Source organism: Falco punctatus (genome assembly GCF_963210335.1).
Source record: "Falco punctatus genome assembly, chromosome: 4".
Classification (NCBI taxonomy): domain Eukaryota; kingdom Metazoa; phylum Chordata; class Aves; order Falconiformes; family Falconidae; genus Falco; species Falco punctatus.
The window spans coordinates 93,796,516-93,811,934 of NC_137583.1; the positions used below are offsets into that span (position 1 = coordinate 93,796,516).

General features: G+C 40.9%; 1 protein-coding gene across 5 annotated transcripts in view; it reads left to right on the forward strand.

Moving 5' to 3' along the window:
- Positions 1-13,459, forward strand: part of BMPER (BMP binding endothelial regulator) — a gene marked incomplete at its 3' end in the record, with an annotated part of 150,602 nt that extends 137,143 nt beyond the window's left edge. For 3 of the 5 annotated variants that reach the window (XM_080383303.1, XM_080383292.1, XM_080383298.1), the window contains 2 exons: positions 5,098-5,228; positions 11,501-13,459. In XM_080383303.1, coding sequence (XP_080239429.1) covers positions 5,098-5,228; positions 11,501-11,682 — 313 coding nt within the window. Of the gene's footprint in view, positions 1-5,097; positions 5,896-11,082 lie in introns of those variants that run through there. The other 2 variants (XM_080383296.1, XM_080383297.1) reach the window with 2 other exon arrangements.
- Positions 13,460-15,419: the final 1,960 nt, after the last annotated feature.

A 15,419-nucleotide genomic window follows, 5' to 3' on the forward strand; every position in this document is an offset into this window, starting at 1 on the left:
AATGTAACTACTGAAAGAAGCCATTGGCTTTTATTTTTTCTGTAAAGGAAGAGAAAGGAGGTCTAATTCTGGATCAGGAAAAATGAATCCTGAGTGTTGCTGCTGAATGGTGAGCACTTTGGTGTGATTATGGGAATCCAAGCTGGCTGTCAGGCAGAGTATAGCTGCGTTCATAACCAGCGCTAAATTAGGCCAAGCTTGCACTAGAACTCTGACTTGGCATACGCAGTAAAAAGTTATCCCAAGAAGTCTGTCTCACAGGATGGTGGGACTGGAAATTGATCCTCCTCTCTAGGCAGATGATCCTTCAGGCTTTGGAGTTTGCAAGTGTACAGCTTATCCCAGGTATAGAGGACAAACCCCTTCACTGTCTGATGCCTTCACATACATAAAATGGATGTAGTGATGCACTATCTCTAATTTCTTTTGTAAAGTCTGTTGAGACCTACTGGTGGAAAGAGGAAGATGCTAGTGTCTTCCGTGTCGAGCCACTCCTTGAAGGTACCAAAAGCTTTGAAAAATGCACTGTGTCATGCTCCTGTTGTGAAATGTGGCGGGTGGTGGTGGTGGTGCAAAAAGAAATCACCCATCCTAAAATAGCTGGCTCTGATTTTGGATTTCTGTGTATTGCAAAGGAAAAGGAACTGCTCATATCCCGCAAGTGAACATCTGCAATTTCAATCCCGTGTGGCACGGACTAAGGCTGTAGGCTTCGTTGCTGTGATCTTTTCTTCTTCCTTTTCATTAGTGCATGTAGCACAGGACTCGGTTCTTTGCCCTTTGTGGGACTTGGAGACTTTCCACGGTTTAATGTGAAAAAGGGCTGTTGCTGAAGGAGTGTACTCATCCCATTCACTTTGAAGATGTGGCAGCTGAGTGTGTGTGTGTTTGTCTCCTTCAAGGGTGTGTCCCACAGCTGCCGGATGCCTACACTTTCATGGATTTCCCCTTGCAACAGTTTGTGATTATACACACTCAATTAGCGCCATCTCTGACACACACCCTGCAGGCAGCAGAGACAGCATCAAAAGCAATCACAGTGAGGCACTTGGTACCAGTTGAGGCCTGAGAGGTTAGCTGTGCTACAGCGCTTACTCCGAGCAGGGACTCCAGATCAAGTGCGCCATCACAGCCAAATATACTTTAGAAATGTAAATATGTCCTTAAAAGAAATGTAGTTTTCTTTTGGAGCACAACAGCATTGCATATCTGTATGATTTCACTGAGGGCAGAGCTAAGGCTGTCTGAACTATCTTGTGTGTATTTCCATAGCTGGTAAAATGGCTTCATTTTATAAGTAACTTGCCCTACAGTCTTCTTGTGGGATTATTTCTATGTGACTGTAATGTTTTGATGTTTAAGCTTCTGATATGTTTTTACTTCACTTAAGCAAATGTTTTGGTCTTGGTAAAGCATCACAATGCCTTTGAAGGCCCAAAGTCTCCGTTAGCATGCAGTATGACAGCTTGTCAGTACAGCTTCATTACTGGCACAATTCCAGAGTTTTACTAAAAGTGGGGTTTTCTGTTGTTTGAAGAGTCCCGTCAGATTAAGAGTACAGATAAGCCTCTGCATACCTGCAGTTAGTGTCATCGAATCTATTTATCAGATTCAAAGGAGGAATGGAGAGGAGGCAGAATCTGGGGTAGCAGAGAATAATTTTTGAAATGTATCAATCACTGGTAAGGGTGAAAAAAAAGAAACTATGGGCGTACCAAAGACTTTTGCAAGGGGAAAGGATTAGGGCAGCACACAAGAATCCATTTTAAAATTTAGCTATTGAAGCATCCCATAATAACCCTTTAATACGACTGTAACAATAACTGTAAGAAATGTAATTAAATGCAAGAAGTAAACACAGTTTGAAAAAAATACAGACCCCAAACTCAAAGCTTGCCTATGGGCCACCAGCAGCTCTCCCTTACTAGCCAGCCCCCAGAGGACAGACATCTGCTTCCGTGCCCTTTCCCAGAAATGCCCCGTCACTCCTGCAGTGGCTATCGAACCGTGTACCTGCTCCCTGCTGATTTCAGAAGCGATACAAAAAGACCCCTCTCCCCTGACTGCCAATCCATCTAACTACAATTAATATTAATGCATTAAACTTGCCAGCAAGGAATTTCATTAGGAAAACAAGAAGGTTGTTTGGGGTTTTTTTTGATTGACTAGGTTTGGCAGCTGTGGATATAGTTTCGTTTACTCCTCATTTCTCATTCAACCTTAATTAATTAATTAAACATTACAAATAATTAACAATTGTCATTCATTAATAAAACTGCCACAATCTGATGACTGCTCCTCAGCCAAGCCTAGGGCTTGAGCCTAGCAGCTGTCATCAGGATTAAACACCTCAGGAAAATAAAAATTACACAAGCAGTTAGGTGGGTAATGAATCAGAGGATTGTTTGTGCTGCACATGGCATGCCACCTTCCTTTGTGGACACCCATGCCAAACACTGTAGCAAACAGTGCTGATCCCAGCCAAAGCGGAGATGTTTCACTCTGGAGCCCGTCTGGATGCCCAAGATCATTTCAGTGCCAAGAGTTAACAGTGGAGTGTCGCTCATGTGTACATAGGGGCAAAATTCTCTGCACCCTGAAAGAGTGTGGCTGCCCTCCTGCAGGCTGCGAACAGTGCCCCGGCCTCCCTAATCCCCCGGACCATGCCCAGGCTTTGCCGGGGTCAGTGTTAGCCTTGCCACAAAGATGTTAATGATTAAAAAAGACTGGGAGATTGCCTGACCTGATGCAGCTGTAGGTGCACTGACCCAGTGCAGGAGGTTGTGTCTCCCTCTGAGCAACGGTAAAAAAATGTATTTATGCTCTAAAAAGCAGAGAAAGTACCTCAGGTTTAGGATTTTATAATTTCTAAGGCAGGAGATTGGTGAACACGTAGCCAACCTGGGACAGGCGAGTGTCCCTAAACACTAAATAATAACTAAATTTGAGTGGAAAGCAGGAAAATGTGATTGACAAAGGAGGCTAGCACAGAAACAGAAAGATGGTGAAGTGGTATCTTGATAATGGACTCTCTCCGTGGAGATTATTACAGACTGTCTTTGTGATAATAATTTGCTGCAAACAAGCATCTCCTTCGCTGCAGAATGAGACATACACCTCCTAAATGGCACGGGGTCTATGGAGCAGTGCCTGCTGCAGGGATGCTAGCAAGAGATGACAAACATGTTGTGGCCAAAGGAAACAGTGTAAAGTTAGTGTGCCACATGAAAAGGTGACCCTTTGTCAGCTAACAACATCAAATAATGCCAGGGATGTTGTGCTAATCTGTTCCTTGCAGCCTATCACCTCTGACACCCATACTGCAGCATCTGTTACTGGGAAAAATGTAAAGGGACCTACTGCAGAACTAAAGTGAAATAAAATTGCATTGTCCCTAGAAAGTAATTTCAAATGAAAACCACTGGTCTCTAAATATGAACGTGTTATATATTTGATTCAAAGCAATTTTGTTTATCTACAGTACGTGTGTCTCAGTAAATGCAGGACAGGTAACATTTTTACATTAGCACTTACATTGCTTATTTGTCACAGTGAATATTTAGGTACGTTCATGTTGGGGGTCCACTGAGAGTGAACAGGTTAAAAGCTCATGGAAATATCAAGCAGAACTGTCAGGTTTAAGCATATGAATCATCACTGAATCAGTCAGCGACTTTGGCAAGGGGAAATACTTCTCTTTAAGGGGCACTGTTGGAAATGCAGAAACAAGCTTGTCTGTGTTCGAAGATTCCTCTCTCCTAGTTTTGAATAAGGGGTTCCAAATGACTCTAAAGCATTGTACGGGTATCAGGGCTCCTGATTACTTTGACTGAGGTGCTTGCACCTTTTCCAATCTGTTACCTATTCAGCTCTGGGGAAAGTTTCTGGAAAATTAAGCCTATATCCATTCTTTTCTTATAGACAACTGAATTTTTGGTCCACAGCAAAAGCAATTAACACGGAAAGCTCATTTTTTACTTCAGCCCTTGGTCTTTCTGGAGGATTTGTGTCTCTCACAAACATTGTCTTGCCCTGTCAGGAATGGAGAAGTCCCTGAACATGCATGGAGCAGGGGGCTCTTCCCATTGATGCCCAAGGTGCACACACAGAGCACCCTCAGTGGAAAGCAGAGGGCCAAATGTGTCTTCCATGTACCTTGTCCGTCTTCTAATGATTCCACTTGGGGCAGTAGGTACTCAGCACTTCTGATTTTGCATTGCTGCGTCTGCAGAAGCATCTAAGCATTTTGCATATGCAGAAACTGCTGACTGCAAATCCACTGGCTCTTGCCAGTTGTATTTTAGGTCTGTGCCAAATGGGCACACGTTCTGGATGAGCTAACTTGAAATATAGTGGTGACACACACAGTAGCAGTTTCATTTAGGGCCATGTTAGCAGCTTTGCTCCCTGACATGTTTTGTGGTGATTCCACCTTACGCAATGGAAGAAGATGGTGGTATTAACAAGTGCCTGGGGGACTTCCTAGCATGAAAACTGCTCGGTTATGCTGCCTCGCCCCTGCTCCTTTGGAGGGTCTTGAAGTCTGGCATGTAGTAGTGGCACTGCTGAGAAAAGAGGCATATAGGTATTTTGGGGTCTTCGAAGTGGGAGGAGGCTGGAGGTAACCTGGAGAGAAGGCACAATTTCTCATCCATTGCATGGAAGGACACGTGCTCATCACCTGCAGAAGTCATCCACTTAACACTGCAGGTATTATTACTAGTAAAAATACTAAATTATTACTTTCCAGAGAATAAGAAAGAAGTCTTTAACTTGGGTTGACACAAAATCATTGCAAAAATGGAGTCTGCCTTCTCCCACTGTGGTCTTGGTCCTCTCTGCATGAAGTTTCTTGGGTCTTCTTCTCACCTCCCTGTTCCTGCATGGGTCTCTCCCTGGTACTCCAGAGACTTCTCAGCATCAGAGCAGCACATCAAAAAAGAGATAAGCCTCTGAGTGACAGCAGAGATGGGTTTAACTTTCTTGCCATTTAGCACAGGTTGCTGCAGTACTGTGCTCCATGGGACAACTCCAAATCTTAGACAGATACCTGCCAAAGCTTTCCTTGCTGATTTGTTTTGGGACTTTGTTCTGCAGGTCCTGTGTGACGGACATGTGTGAGTGCCCGGTCCATAAAAACTGCTACTGTGAGTCATTCCTGGCGTATGCCCGAGCCTGTCAGAGGGAAGGGCTGAAAGTCCAGTGGGTCCCTGAGCAGACCTGTGCAGGTAAGTGTTTTGGGACTGCTTCTTTGTAAGCCAGTGCATAGGCTAATAGGCTGCTATCCTTCTACTGGATCAAAAATGAACCGACTGGGATTGCACCAGCAGGAAAGTTGCATTCCAAGTTGTGGAGAAACACCTTGCCAGGAAAGATTTTCAACCATCAAATATTAGAAATGTTTATTTCACTGCAAAACTTTTCACTTCTAATGATGCCAATCTTAATTTTATGTACTTCCAGGAAGAAGCACAGGCTTTCTTCTTTCAGGATATGTAAACAGTTGATTACAGATAATGTTGAAATTCCTTTGACCTCCTGTTAAAGCACAGTTACATTTCCAGAGACAACATGCATCATGCATACATGATTGCAGTAAGTTCAACCTGGGAAAAAGAGAGGATTTATTTAATGGGAATATTAAAAAGCAAACCTGTGTTGATTTTGGTATTTGGACCAGATTCCCTGTGTGATTAGGACTGCATTAATTGCAAGTAATTGTGAGTAATTGTTTCCATGAGAACTGGTGGCCTGTGGTCATGGGCAATTGAATGCAATATTGGGGATTAATATTTCCCCAGATGATGGTCTCATTAGTTTAGGACATTCTATAATGGCATTGGTTTGCCTGGAAATGTATTCAGATTTATGTAAAGCAATTGACAGTAGTTGGGGGGGGGGAAAGAGAGACGGATACTCAGTGCTGGTCAAAGAGCTATTACTCTGTGGTCCATTTCAGTGATTGTGTGTGGCTCAGGGTCTACTGTCTCAACTTCAATTTCCTTTTCTGTTGAAGGTATGATAGCAGGGATGGGTGACTGACAGAGCAAATTACATTTGATTGACTGTTCCCAAAAGGCTGATTTTTTTTCTTCCAAAGCAACAGACAATCCAAACAGGGTGTCATTAAGTGAAAGCCCTATTCAGGAATGTGGTCTCAGACAGTTCTAATAACATATGTAATTTTAATCTATTGATCTGGTAGCAGATCCATGTAGAACCTGAAGCATCCTGACTTTTTTTTTTTTTTAACCAAAGCACTTCAGACCAAGACCTCAGAGTGGCAGATGCTGTAAAAATAATAAAAAATCCAGTACCTGCCTTATGAAGTTTATACAAGTGTTGGCATATCATGACTTAACTAACTGAGGCTTCTTTTCACAGTTCTTTTCTAGCATTTTACCAAAGACAAGAAAAGTTTCTAAGGCAAAAACATTCCTTGAGAGAACATTATGAAGGAATTTAAATACACATCTTCTATTAAAGCTAATGAGAGAAGTGTTTAAATCTACCCAAGTTTTTTAATCTCAGTGCAGTCTTCTAGAGGAAAGGGGAAATCTTGTTAAGCAGAAAATATGGATAAGCTGTATATGGTCAAGTACCCTCAAAACACTTAAAACATCCAGTGCCAAACAAGTAGCACTATCTTCTACAGTAAATTGTATGGCAAGCATTAAATTGCAGTGCATCTACTGCACTTCATATGTTACCAATGGCCAGCATCAAGATTTTAATCTTTAACTTACTTTTTTCCCCAAAAAACGTGTAGTTACAATTATTGTGTTCTAATTACGGATAAAAGTTCCTGGGTATGAAACAATATATCCGTAATAAAACTTTAGCATTCTGTGACTTTCATTTCCTGCTTGACATTTCATAGCCGGTGGGATACTTGGAAGAGCTGTGTTCTGATGAAAATGGAGTATACTTATTAGTAAAGTCAGGTTTTAATTATTCTTTTGTGTGTTATAAAACCAGATCTTGTGTAGTTGCCAGTTCCTCTACCCTGACTGCTGTACACTTAGCTCGTTTTTATAATCTTTAGAAAGCTTGTGTTGTCTGGAAGGCCAGCCAAACAGGATGCTCGGGAGGCAGAATTACATGCCCTGTTCCCTACATGCTCTTCTTCCTCCCGCAGTGTGGCAGCGTATCCTCCTCTCGGTTCAGCAAATACTGCTGCTCAAAGTTTGCTGCCCTTTGACGTTGGCTTGGTAAGGGGAATGTCAGCGGTCATTTAACCAGAGCGGTGAAGAGAAGCAGCTAACGCGGAAGGAAAATGGTTGGGGTAGGAAAGGTTTGATGAGATCCGTGTGGGAACTGGGAGGGTTTGGAAAGGAATATGGGTTTCTGTGGGAAGTTGTGGGAAGTGAGACCTGTTAGGATGGGCAGAGGAAGAAATATGATGTGTAAAGGAGAAAAAGAAAACCCAGGAGAGCCAGCGTGAGGGAAAGAAGTAAAAGTGATACGTGTGAGAGGGAAAAGAAAGGGTACAAATGGAAGGAAGAAGTCTGAAAAGAAAAGGAGTTTGTTTTTTTTTTTTTCTTCAGACAAAGAAAGGCTAAGCAAGCGCTTTGTAAAGTACAATTAAGTAAACTGAAGTGGTGAAAGGCCTTGGCCCACAGTAATTTAAAATTGAATTTCTGAGGGCACTGAGAGAAAGAAGACCCAAGCATGGCAAATGGCAATAACTCCCTGCCATGGGCATGACTACACAGGCAAGAAGAAAAAGCAGATATGTACCACAATAAAGTGCAAAGCACACATGGTAGCACTGATGTGCTGACATGCTCCAACAGCCTCATAAAAACCAAACAATTTTCTCTTTTTCCTATGTGATTGGTTGAACTAGAGGAAGATGAGTATCTGACTTTGACTCTTCTCTCCTGGGTTCTCTGCTGTGGAATTTTCTGGCCAAAGTCACTCTTTTCCCCTGTCATGTTACTTTCCCTTAATCTCTTTATTCCATGTGAATATGTATCAGAAGGCCATTCTGCCTTTTCAGTGGAAAGTCGTTAAAAACTGAAAGGTGAAGAGATTAACATGAGTGTATAAGTAGGTCAGTGCCCAGATCTATTGCCTTCTACTATGTTAGAAGGAGATGTGAATTACAAGCACCATGAATGACATTCAGTTTGAAAGTCCTACAAAACACCTCGAAAGCTCAAACTGTGCAACACCAACAGAAGAAGCAGCAGGACGATTCATTGATGCACAATTATTAGCTCAGAAATTTCTGTGGAATCAGATTTACTAGATATCACCCACCAAGGGAATTCTTCAGCAGTTCCATGTTAGGTATTCTGGCTTTTGTGTTGGGAAAGAACAAGAATTCCTCCTAAATAATTACGGCCATGTCTACCAAGACAGGCACAGACAGATACGAGCCATCCCTGTGAAACTGCCAAACTGGCTGGAATAAACCAGCTCTGGTCTGAAAACTGTACAGCCTTATTAGGCAGGGTTTATTAGCTCAGGCACAGTGCTGTATTTATGTGACTATATGGCTTCTGGACTGGAGCTGGCTATCATCCCGCCAGCTCAGAAAGCGATCTGAGGAAGCTCACATCTGTCATGCCAAACACATGTTCTAGAAGAAAAGTGGAAAATTCCTGTTGGGACTGGTAACATTGCAAAATGCAGTATTATTAGTAACTTCTGTACTTTGGGGTTGGGTTTTTTATTTTTTATTTTTGCTAGTGCACTAAGGAAGTTATTACTAACAGAGCTCGGTTCTTTAAGACTGGAATTTGCCTTAAAAGACGGGTGCAAAGGCATCACTTCTGTTTTCCATGTTTACATGGTACTGATTCATTTCAGCAGTCCCTGGGAAGCCTACTGCAGATTGTCTTTATTTTTATTTTTTAAACAGTTGATGAAGTGGAATGTTCTGGATCAATCACACCACATGTTAACAACTAGAGCACTCAACAATAAAAGCCATCCAGGGAACTTAAACAGCAGCCATTGTACTTTCCTGATTTTCCCCTTGACAGCAAGTTAGTAATGCCATTATAGGCTGCCTACAGCAGAAAATAAAGTCATCATATCTTCTGTATGGCATCATCTGAAGGAGAAGGAGGTGTTTTGACATACCACATGCACGTGGGGTAGAGCAGAGCTGGGGAGTACTTACAGATGCCACGGCTGCCAAGGGCAGGCTGTAATAGACCCTCGTTTGCTCTGGGGCAGAGATGAGGAAATGGAAAGGAGACCCTGGCCAGCTTTCCTCAAACCCACCAGCTGAGGCACCAAACAGAGCCCAGGTGGAATGAATGGGCTGGCTAGTACTGCTCTAAATCTTTGTGGGATGAAACCTGTGCAGCCTGAAAACTGAACCAGTTTGTGGTTGGTCAATTAGAGATCCTTTGAAAGGAAACTAATTTTCAGAGAGCAGGGACAAAAGCTTCTAGTAAATGGCTTCCTTCAGATAATTCATGTTGTGTGTGGACAATCACTGTCTGTCCTTGAACATCTTGGTCTGCTTTCCTAGACAGTTAATACGTTGTTTGCAAAGCTTCTGGGAGCTCCACACACTTTCGTTTCCCCTCTTATAGGGATTCAACCTCTATTCTTAACAAGCTATGTAAGTGCAGAGTTGTGAACTAACATTTTACTGTACGCTCAGTATTGCTTGCAGGTTTTTCCTACCTTCTAAATTTCCTGTTTCACTTAAATTTCATTTTAGTTATTCTTTTTCTTCTTTTTTTTGTCTTTTTTTTTCTGTTCCTTCTTCAATATGCATGAAAGTTATTATGCACACCAAGATAGAAAGTTAAAACTGGAAAAAACATCTCAATATATCTATGCTTACAAGCTGAATAAGCCTATCTTGAACACTGCTGAAAGATGTTTTTTCAAACCTATACTAAAATGATGTTCAATAAAAGATGTCTCACATAGTTTTTAGGTAGCTTTCTCCGGCACTTTCTCATGTTTAAAGCTGGAAAGCTTTTATTCTCTCTAATGTCTACCTAATATCTACTATCTATCTGATATTCAGCTGTTGATTCTCTGTAACTCCAACTTTCTGCTGTGCTACCAAATTTTTCCAATTTTTTATTTGCTTACTTGTTCTCTGTCCTGAGAACTTTGTAAGTATCCTTGCCAGAATTCCTTCTTCAGGGCTGCTTTTCAAATATGTATAGATGCCATAAAATGCATTTTGTAATGCAGAGCATGGAAGTCTTGGTGTTAAGGCATCGTAAATTTAAGGGGTTCCTCTTCACCAGTAACAAAGTGATCTTCAAAACAGCATCAGCTTCTTGCAAGTTTTACTTACATAAAATGCATAAAAGCTGATGCTGTTTTGAAGATCACTTTGTTACTGGTGAAGAGGAACCCCTTAAATTTACGATGCCTTAACACCAAGACTTCCATGCTCTGTGACACTCTCTTATACACATTTTATCAATTTATTTCTGCCTGTTTTCTCTTTATGGATAATAACAGTACTGTAATAGCACTTTAAGGCAATCCTCAGAACAAAATAGCATTTTTCTGTCCATAACAGAACTGTTCTTTAAAAAATCTGGACCTTCAATCTCTCTCAAAATGGAAGAAACCTTCTTAATGCAGCCACCTCTCTGTAAATAGCAAGAGATGATTTTGGATGCTTGAGAGTCCCTTACCATCTATAAACTATTTGATCAGTACTTGTTTTTGCCATCAGCACAGCCGTTAGAAAGAATAACAGACTTTCATTTGCTATCGAACCATGTATTATTCTCCATACTAAAAAGGCAGGATATAAAATGTTAAGAGTTTAAATATTGATCTGGAGGGGGTATAGTGCTTTTAGCTGAGCTCTCCTTGGTCTCTTATGTTGCAAATGCATTGAACTGTCAACTACATAAATCAATGAATAGATATTGGAATCATTAAGTGCAAGAATCCTCATTCTCAGTGATCCCTTGGTAAAATAGCATAAAACATGGAAATAATTGATTTATTTTTTTTTTGGTAGAAACGGTGCTGCTGAATGACAGCACTGTTTTGATTTCCTGGAATATGCAATATTGAAAGTATTGTCTCAGGAGTAGGAAGCCTGACGTGGTAAATGACTCTCTCTTCTTCTTTCTGTAGGAGTGGGACTGATAATAATATCTGTCCTTGTAAACATTTCAGGAATCTTTGATAAAAGATATTGTAACAAATAAACAACATTAAGCCTTAAATATAAAGCACAGATGGCCTTACAGATAGAAACCTTGCCAAAGCTTTATATACCATCAGCTGTGTTAAAATGCTCGAGAAGTTCAAGAGTGCTAGGAGCTTGATACCCTTTTGATAAGGAATTTTGCTACCTTTATGTTTGTGATGTAAAGTAATGTTGCATTTAATATAGTGGAATCTCTTCACAAGTAACTTTTTCCTCTAGATGATAGTCATGCCAAAATGTGCTTTTTGATATCTGCAGTAGAAACCAAGCAAATGCATATGTAACTTGCCTTGTAAGACTCTGTGTAATATGCGTATTTTGTTCTTTTTAACTGCCTTTCAGCAACCCAGTGTAAACACGGTGCAGTTTATGATACCTGTGGTCCAGGATGTGTCAAAACATGTGACAATTGGAACGAGATTGGCCCATGCAACAAGCCCTGCATTGCAGGGTGCCACTGTCCAGCAAATTTAGTTCTTCACAAAGGAAGATGCATCAAGCCAGTCCTGTGCCCACAGCGATGACATTTGTTCTCTTTCCATGGACACTAATGCGGGTGGTCACTGATCCCTCTGATGGTCACAGCCAGTAAAGGACTCCAGCTGTTTGTGTGCTGATTCTGCAAAGTACATGTCTACTCACAGACTGTAAATATGCTCCTGTGTGTGTATTTATGTGTGTTTATGTATACACACATGGCACCTAGAAAGATATATAAATGTATACTGTGTGTATGTAGACACACATATCTATATACACAAGTGCCCTGAACGTAAGTACAACCCATATATTTATATATATGTCCACACACACAAATATACATCATTTCTATATATCATAGAAGGATGAATTGTTATATGTATATTTTTTGCTATAAAGTTTATGTATTATTATTATTTCTAGGACCCTGATCTGTAAGTCATTGTATAAATAAACCAGGTGGTTTTAATATAATATAGTGGCATGAAAAGATTGGATGACTTTGCCATTGCATAAGTTTGTTGTTTCCAAGGAAACTTTTCTAGGGCCATAGCACTGCCAGACTGGATTAGTTTCAACACAGAACCTGGATTTACAGTTGTACAGGAAACACATTTCTCTGGAGATGGAGGATTTATCTAGGAATATTTCATGCGTACCTTAGAGCTGCATAGTGATTGGTGACAGTGCTTAATCAGGCAGAGAAAGCTGGGGATTGGCTTTTATGCTTTACTGAAATAACTGTGCAAAATTATTTCCAAAGCTGGTTGGCCAACTGCCAGCATAGAGATATTTCTTTCTGGAACGGCACCAAAGAGTCAGGGGCCAGATTTTCAAAAGTGTTTGGCACCCAGCAGCTCGCTTTGAAAATTTGACCACTTCCCATTTCATATCCTAATGCCCCGTCTCTGTTGTTGTGTTTGGCAGTAGCTGTGAATACACAATAAGGAGCTTGAAGAAAATATTCATGTACATATTAGCCCCTTTAACATGTTGGAAATTGCTGGGTTTATTTCATATTTCCCCCAAATATTATGCAGAAAGCAAATCCTACTATGAATTGGAGTGTTTGATTTCAGTGTGCCTTAAAACATGAAATAATGCCAGGTTTAGTAACTCATTTCATTTATCAGCATGGTTTAGAAGAAAGACAAATTCACCCCACCAAAAAAACAGTAGAGAATGTCAAATGCTAATTGGAAAACTGCAATTTATTTCCTCACTGATCTTTTGCTTGAGGTTTATGAACATGCGGGCTCTGTGAAGTTTGCATGACTTTTGAAGTCTCCCAGGGGAGAAGCAATAATATGGGATTTCATTAGAAACTGTTAAAAAAGCCATACAACTTTCTCAAGCCTGAAGGAAGGGGGGGGGGGGGGGGGGGGCAGGCAGGCTATTTTTCTTACACTGGAAAACCTCTTGTACAGCCTGATGGAACACTCTCTGGAGATGGCAGGAATCTTTGGGCATCTGATTTAGGTTTATAATGAAGTAATACCCTCCCACACAGCTACTTCCATTATGCCTTGCATTGAAATTGCACATTTTAATGCTCTGAACAATTTTCTCCTTTAATTCTTCACTCTCCAGGAAGTTTTGCAGGGTCTGAATTTACGGTGAGTGGGTGCAACAAACTTGGTTTATACAACCTGTCTGTGATCCTGTCCTGGAGGAAGATGCTGAGAGAGCCTGGTTAGCTTAGACACCACACTGTCCAAAATGCTGCACCACCACGGTGTTAAAAAGAGCTGGGCAAATAATGCCAGGAGCATTCTGTGGATGTTTATCTAAATCTTAAATAAACTCAGCTTGATCTTTTTATGTCCCCTTTGTGTTCGTTTTCTCGGAACAATTCGGTTTTACTGGCAGAGACAGTTTTGAAGCTGCATACACAAGTGCACTGGAAAGCAGAATTGCAAATGTGCAGATCCTATCAGAGCAGGAAACTAGGAGTTTTATGTGGCTCATGATAATTGAATGGTGAAGCTGAAATTTAGAACAATTGCAATTGGTCCAAGGAGTTAAAAAATAAAATGGCAGTCATTAAAATAATTTAAAGCATGTTAGACTGAGGAGCATTTCAGCCTGTGAGCTTTCAATGCTGAGATATGGGATCTAAACCATTAAAAAGGTTATTTGCCTAGCTCTAGTTTAGGATATATTTTCATTACTGATAGATTTTCATTACTTACTGCTCAGTGTTTTCAAAATAAAAATACAGGCAAAGTGAATTGCATAGATGAACGACGCATAGAACTGTTCTTGCCTCTTCTTCTCCTGACTGATGAAGGTGAGTGAAAGGTGAAAGGAAAGCTCTCCGGCTCTCTCAGTCCACTGATCCATTTCAAGAAATGCTTAATTGATGCCAGGTGAAGAGGTGACTCAGTCTATCTGTAGGACGAACTCTTATTTTTAAATCTTAAAGTGGTTCAGGTTGAAACCCGACCTACAGGTCATCTCGAAATGAGGACTCATTCCTTAATTTAGCTTTTTTACATCTGCCTAATTATGGCTAGCCCCCTGCTTTTTGCTTTAATGTATTCTGATGACGAAAGTGGTTTTACCTCTATAAGCTGTCGTTTGTGCCCTTATAGTGCTGTAAAGCTTTTTCCTCCAAACTCCACAGTTTTTAAGGCAACAGTGAGGGCTATCGTCTGCTCAGTTCACATGTACAGTCTAAGGTAAAGGAGTTCTGCTTTTCTAGAAATTGCCCCCAAGGTTCATCTTGCACAGGTTTCATATCTGTATCAGCAGTTACCCTGTGCCCAGCTGAGCTATTCAGATCAGTCCCAGCTGGGGCTGTCTCACTCTGCTCTCCTGTTTGCCTCTCTTCTTCCAGGCTATCCAAAAGTTGAAAGCCTAGCCCAATAACATCAATAACAGCATTACCACTGGCCTCATTGAGTTTGGGTTGCAGCCCATCTTCCTCCTTAGTGCAGCATTCTTTCTAATTCTGCTGTCTTGGCTCATGAAATATTACCCCTATGATGCTAGGGCTCATAAATTATTACCCCTAGGATACCGGAGCTGGAAACTTCCTGCATATCACTGGGGATTTTTTTTTTGACAAATTCACTGATAATCCAACTTTAGTATGCTAAATGTGTTTAGTATGAAATAATGTGTTTTTTAATAATAGCATAAGGTTGATAATCCGTATGGTATATTCACCATGCAAAACTGATGGCTGTGTAAGTTTTGGTCTTGACTATGCTCGTGTCAATCTGTGCATATAACTTCTTGCCAATTTGTAAGGTGAAATATATTTGAAGGAGCAGATGTTCCAACCAAAGAATGCTCCAAAAGGAGAGTCTGAGAAACAGCTCTGTAATCTGATGGATGGAATCAAGGAAAGACTTGGATCAATAGCTTCACCATTAACCTGCTGTGTGTTCCCTGGCAAGTCATTTAAAATTCTGTACTTCGTTGGGGAAATGAGGCTCTGGGTTTATGCATCTTTTTTAAGTTTATGGATAGAAAATGTTCTAAAATGCCATACATCACCAGGGGAACATCAGCTGGTATTTTACCAATCTACTCAGGTCTGCTTTGCATCAGGTTGCCCCATATCTCCCAGATCGTCATCGCTTCAACGTCAGCTTTTAGTTGGCATTTGTGGACCTCAAATACATTTACTTCCTCCTCATTTACTTTTAACTGTGTCTATTTTTGTCACATATATTGAGTTTTATAAACCACAGAGACAAACCATAGCCAAGCAGAGCGATTTGAGTTGTAGCCCAACTCAGTAGGTACTCCCACCTCTTCCAAGAACACCTTT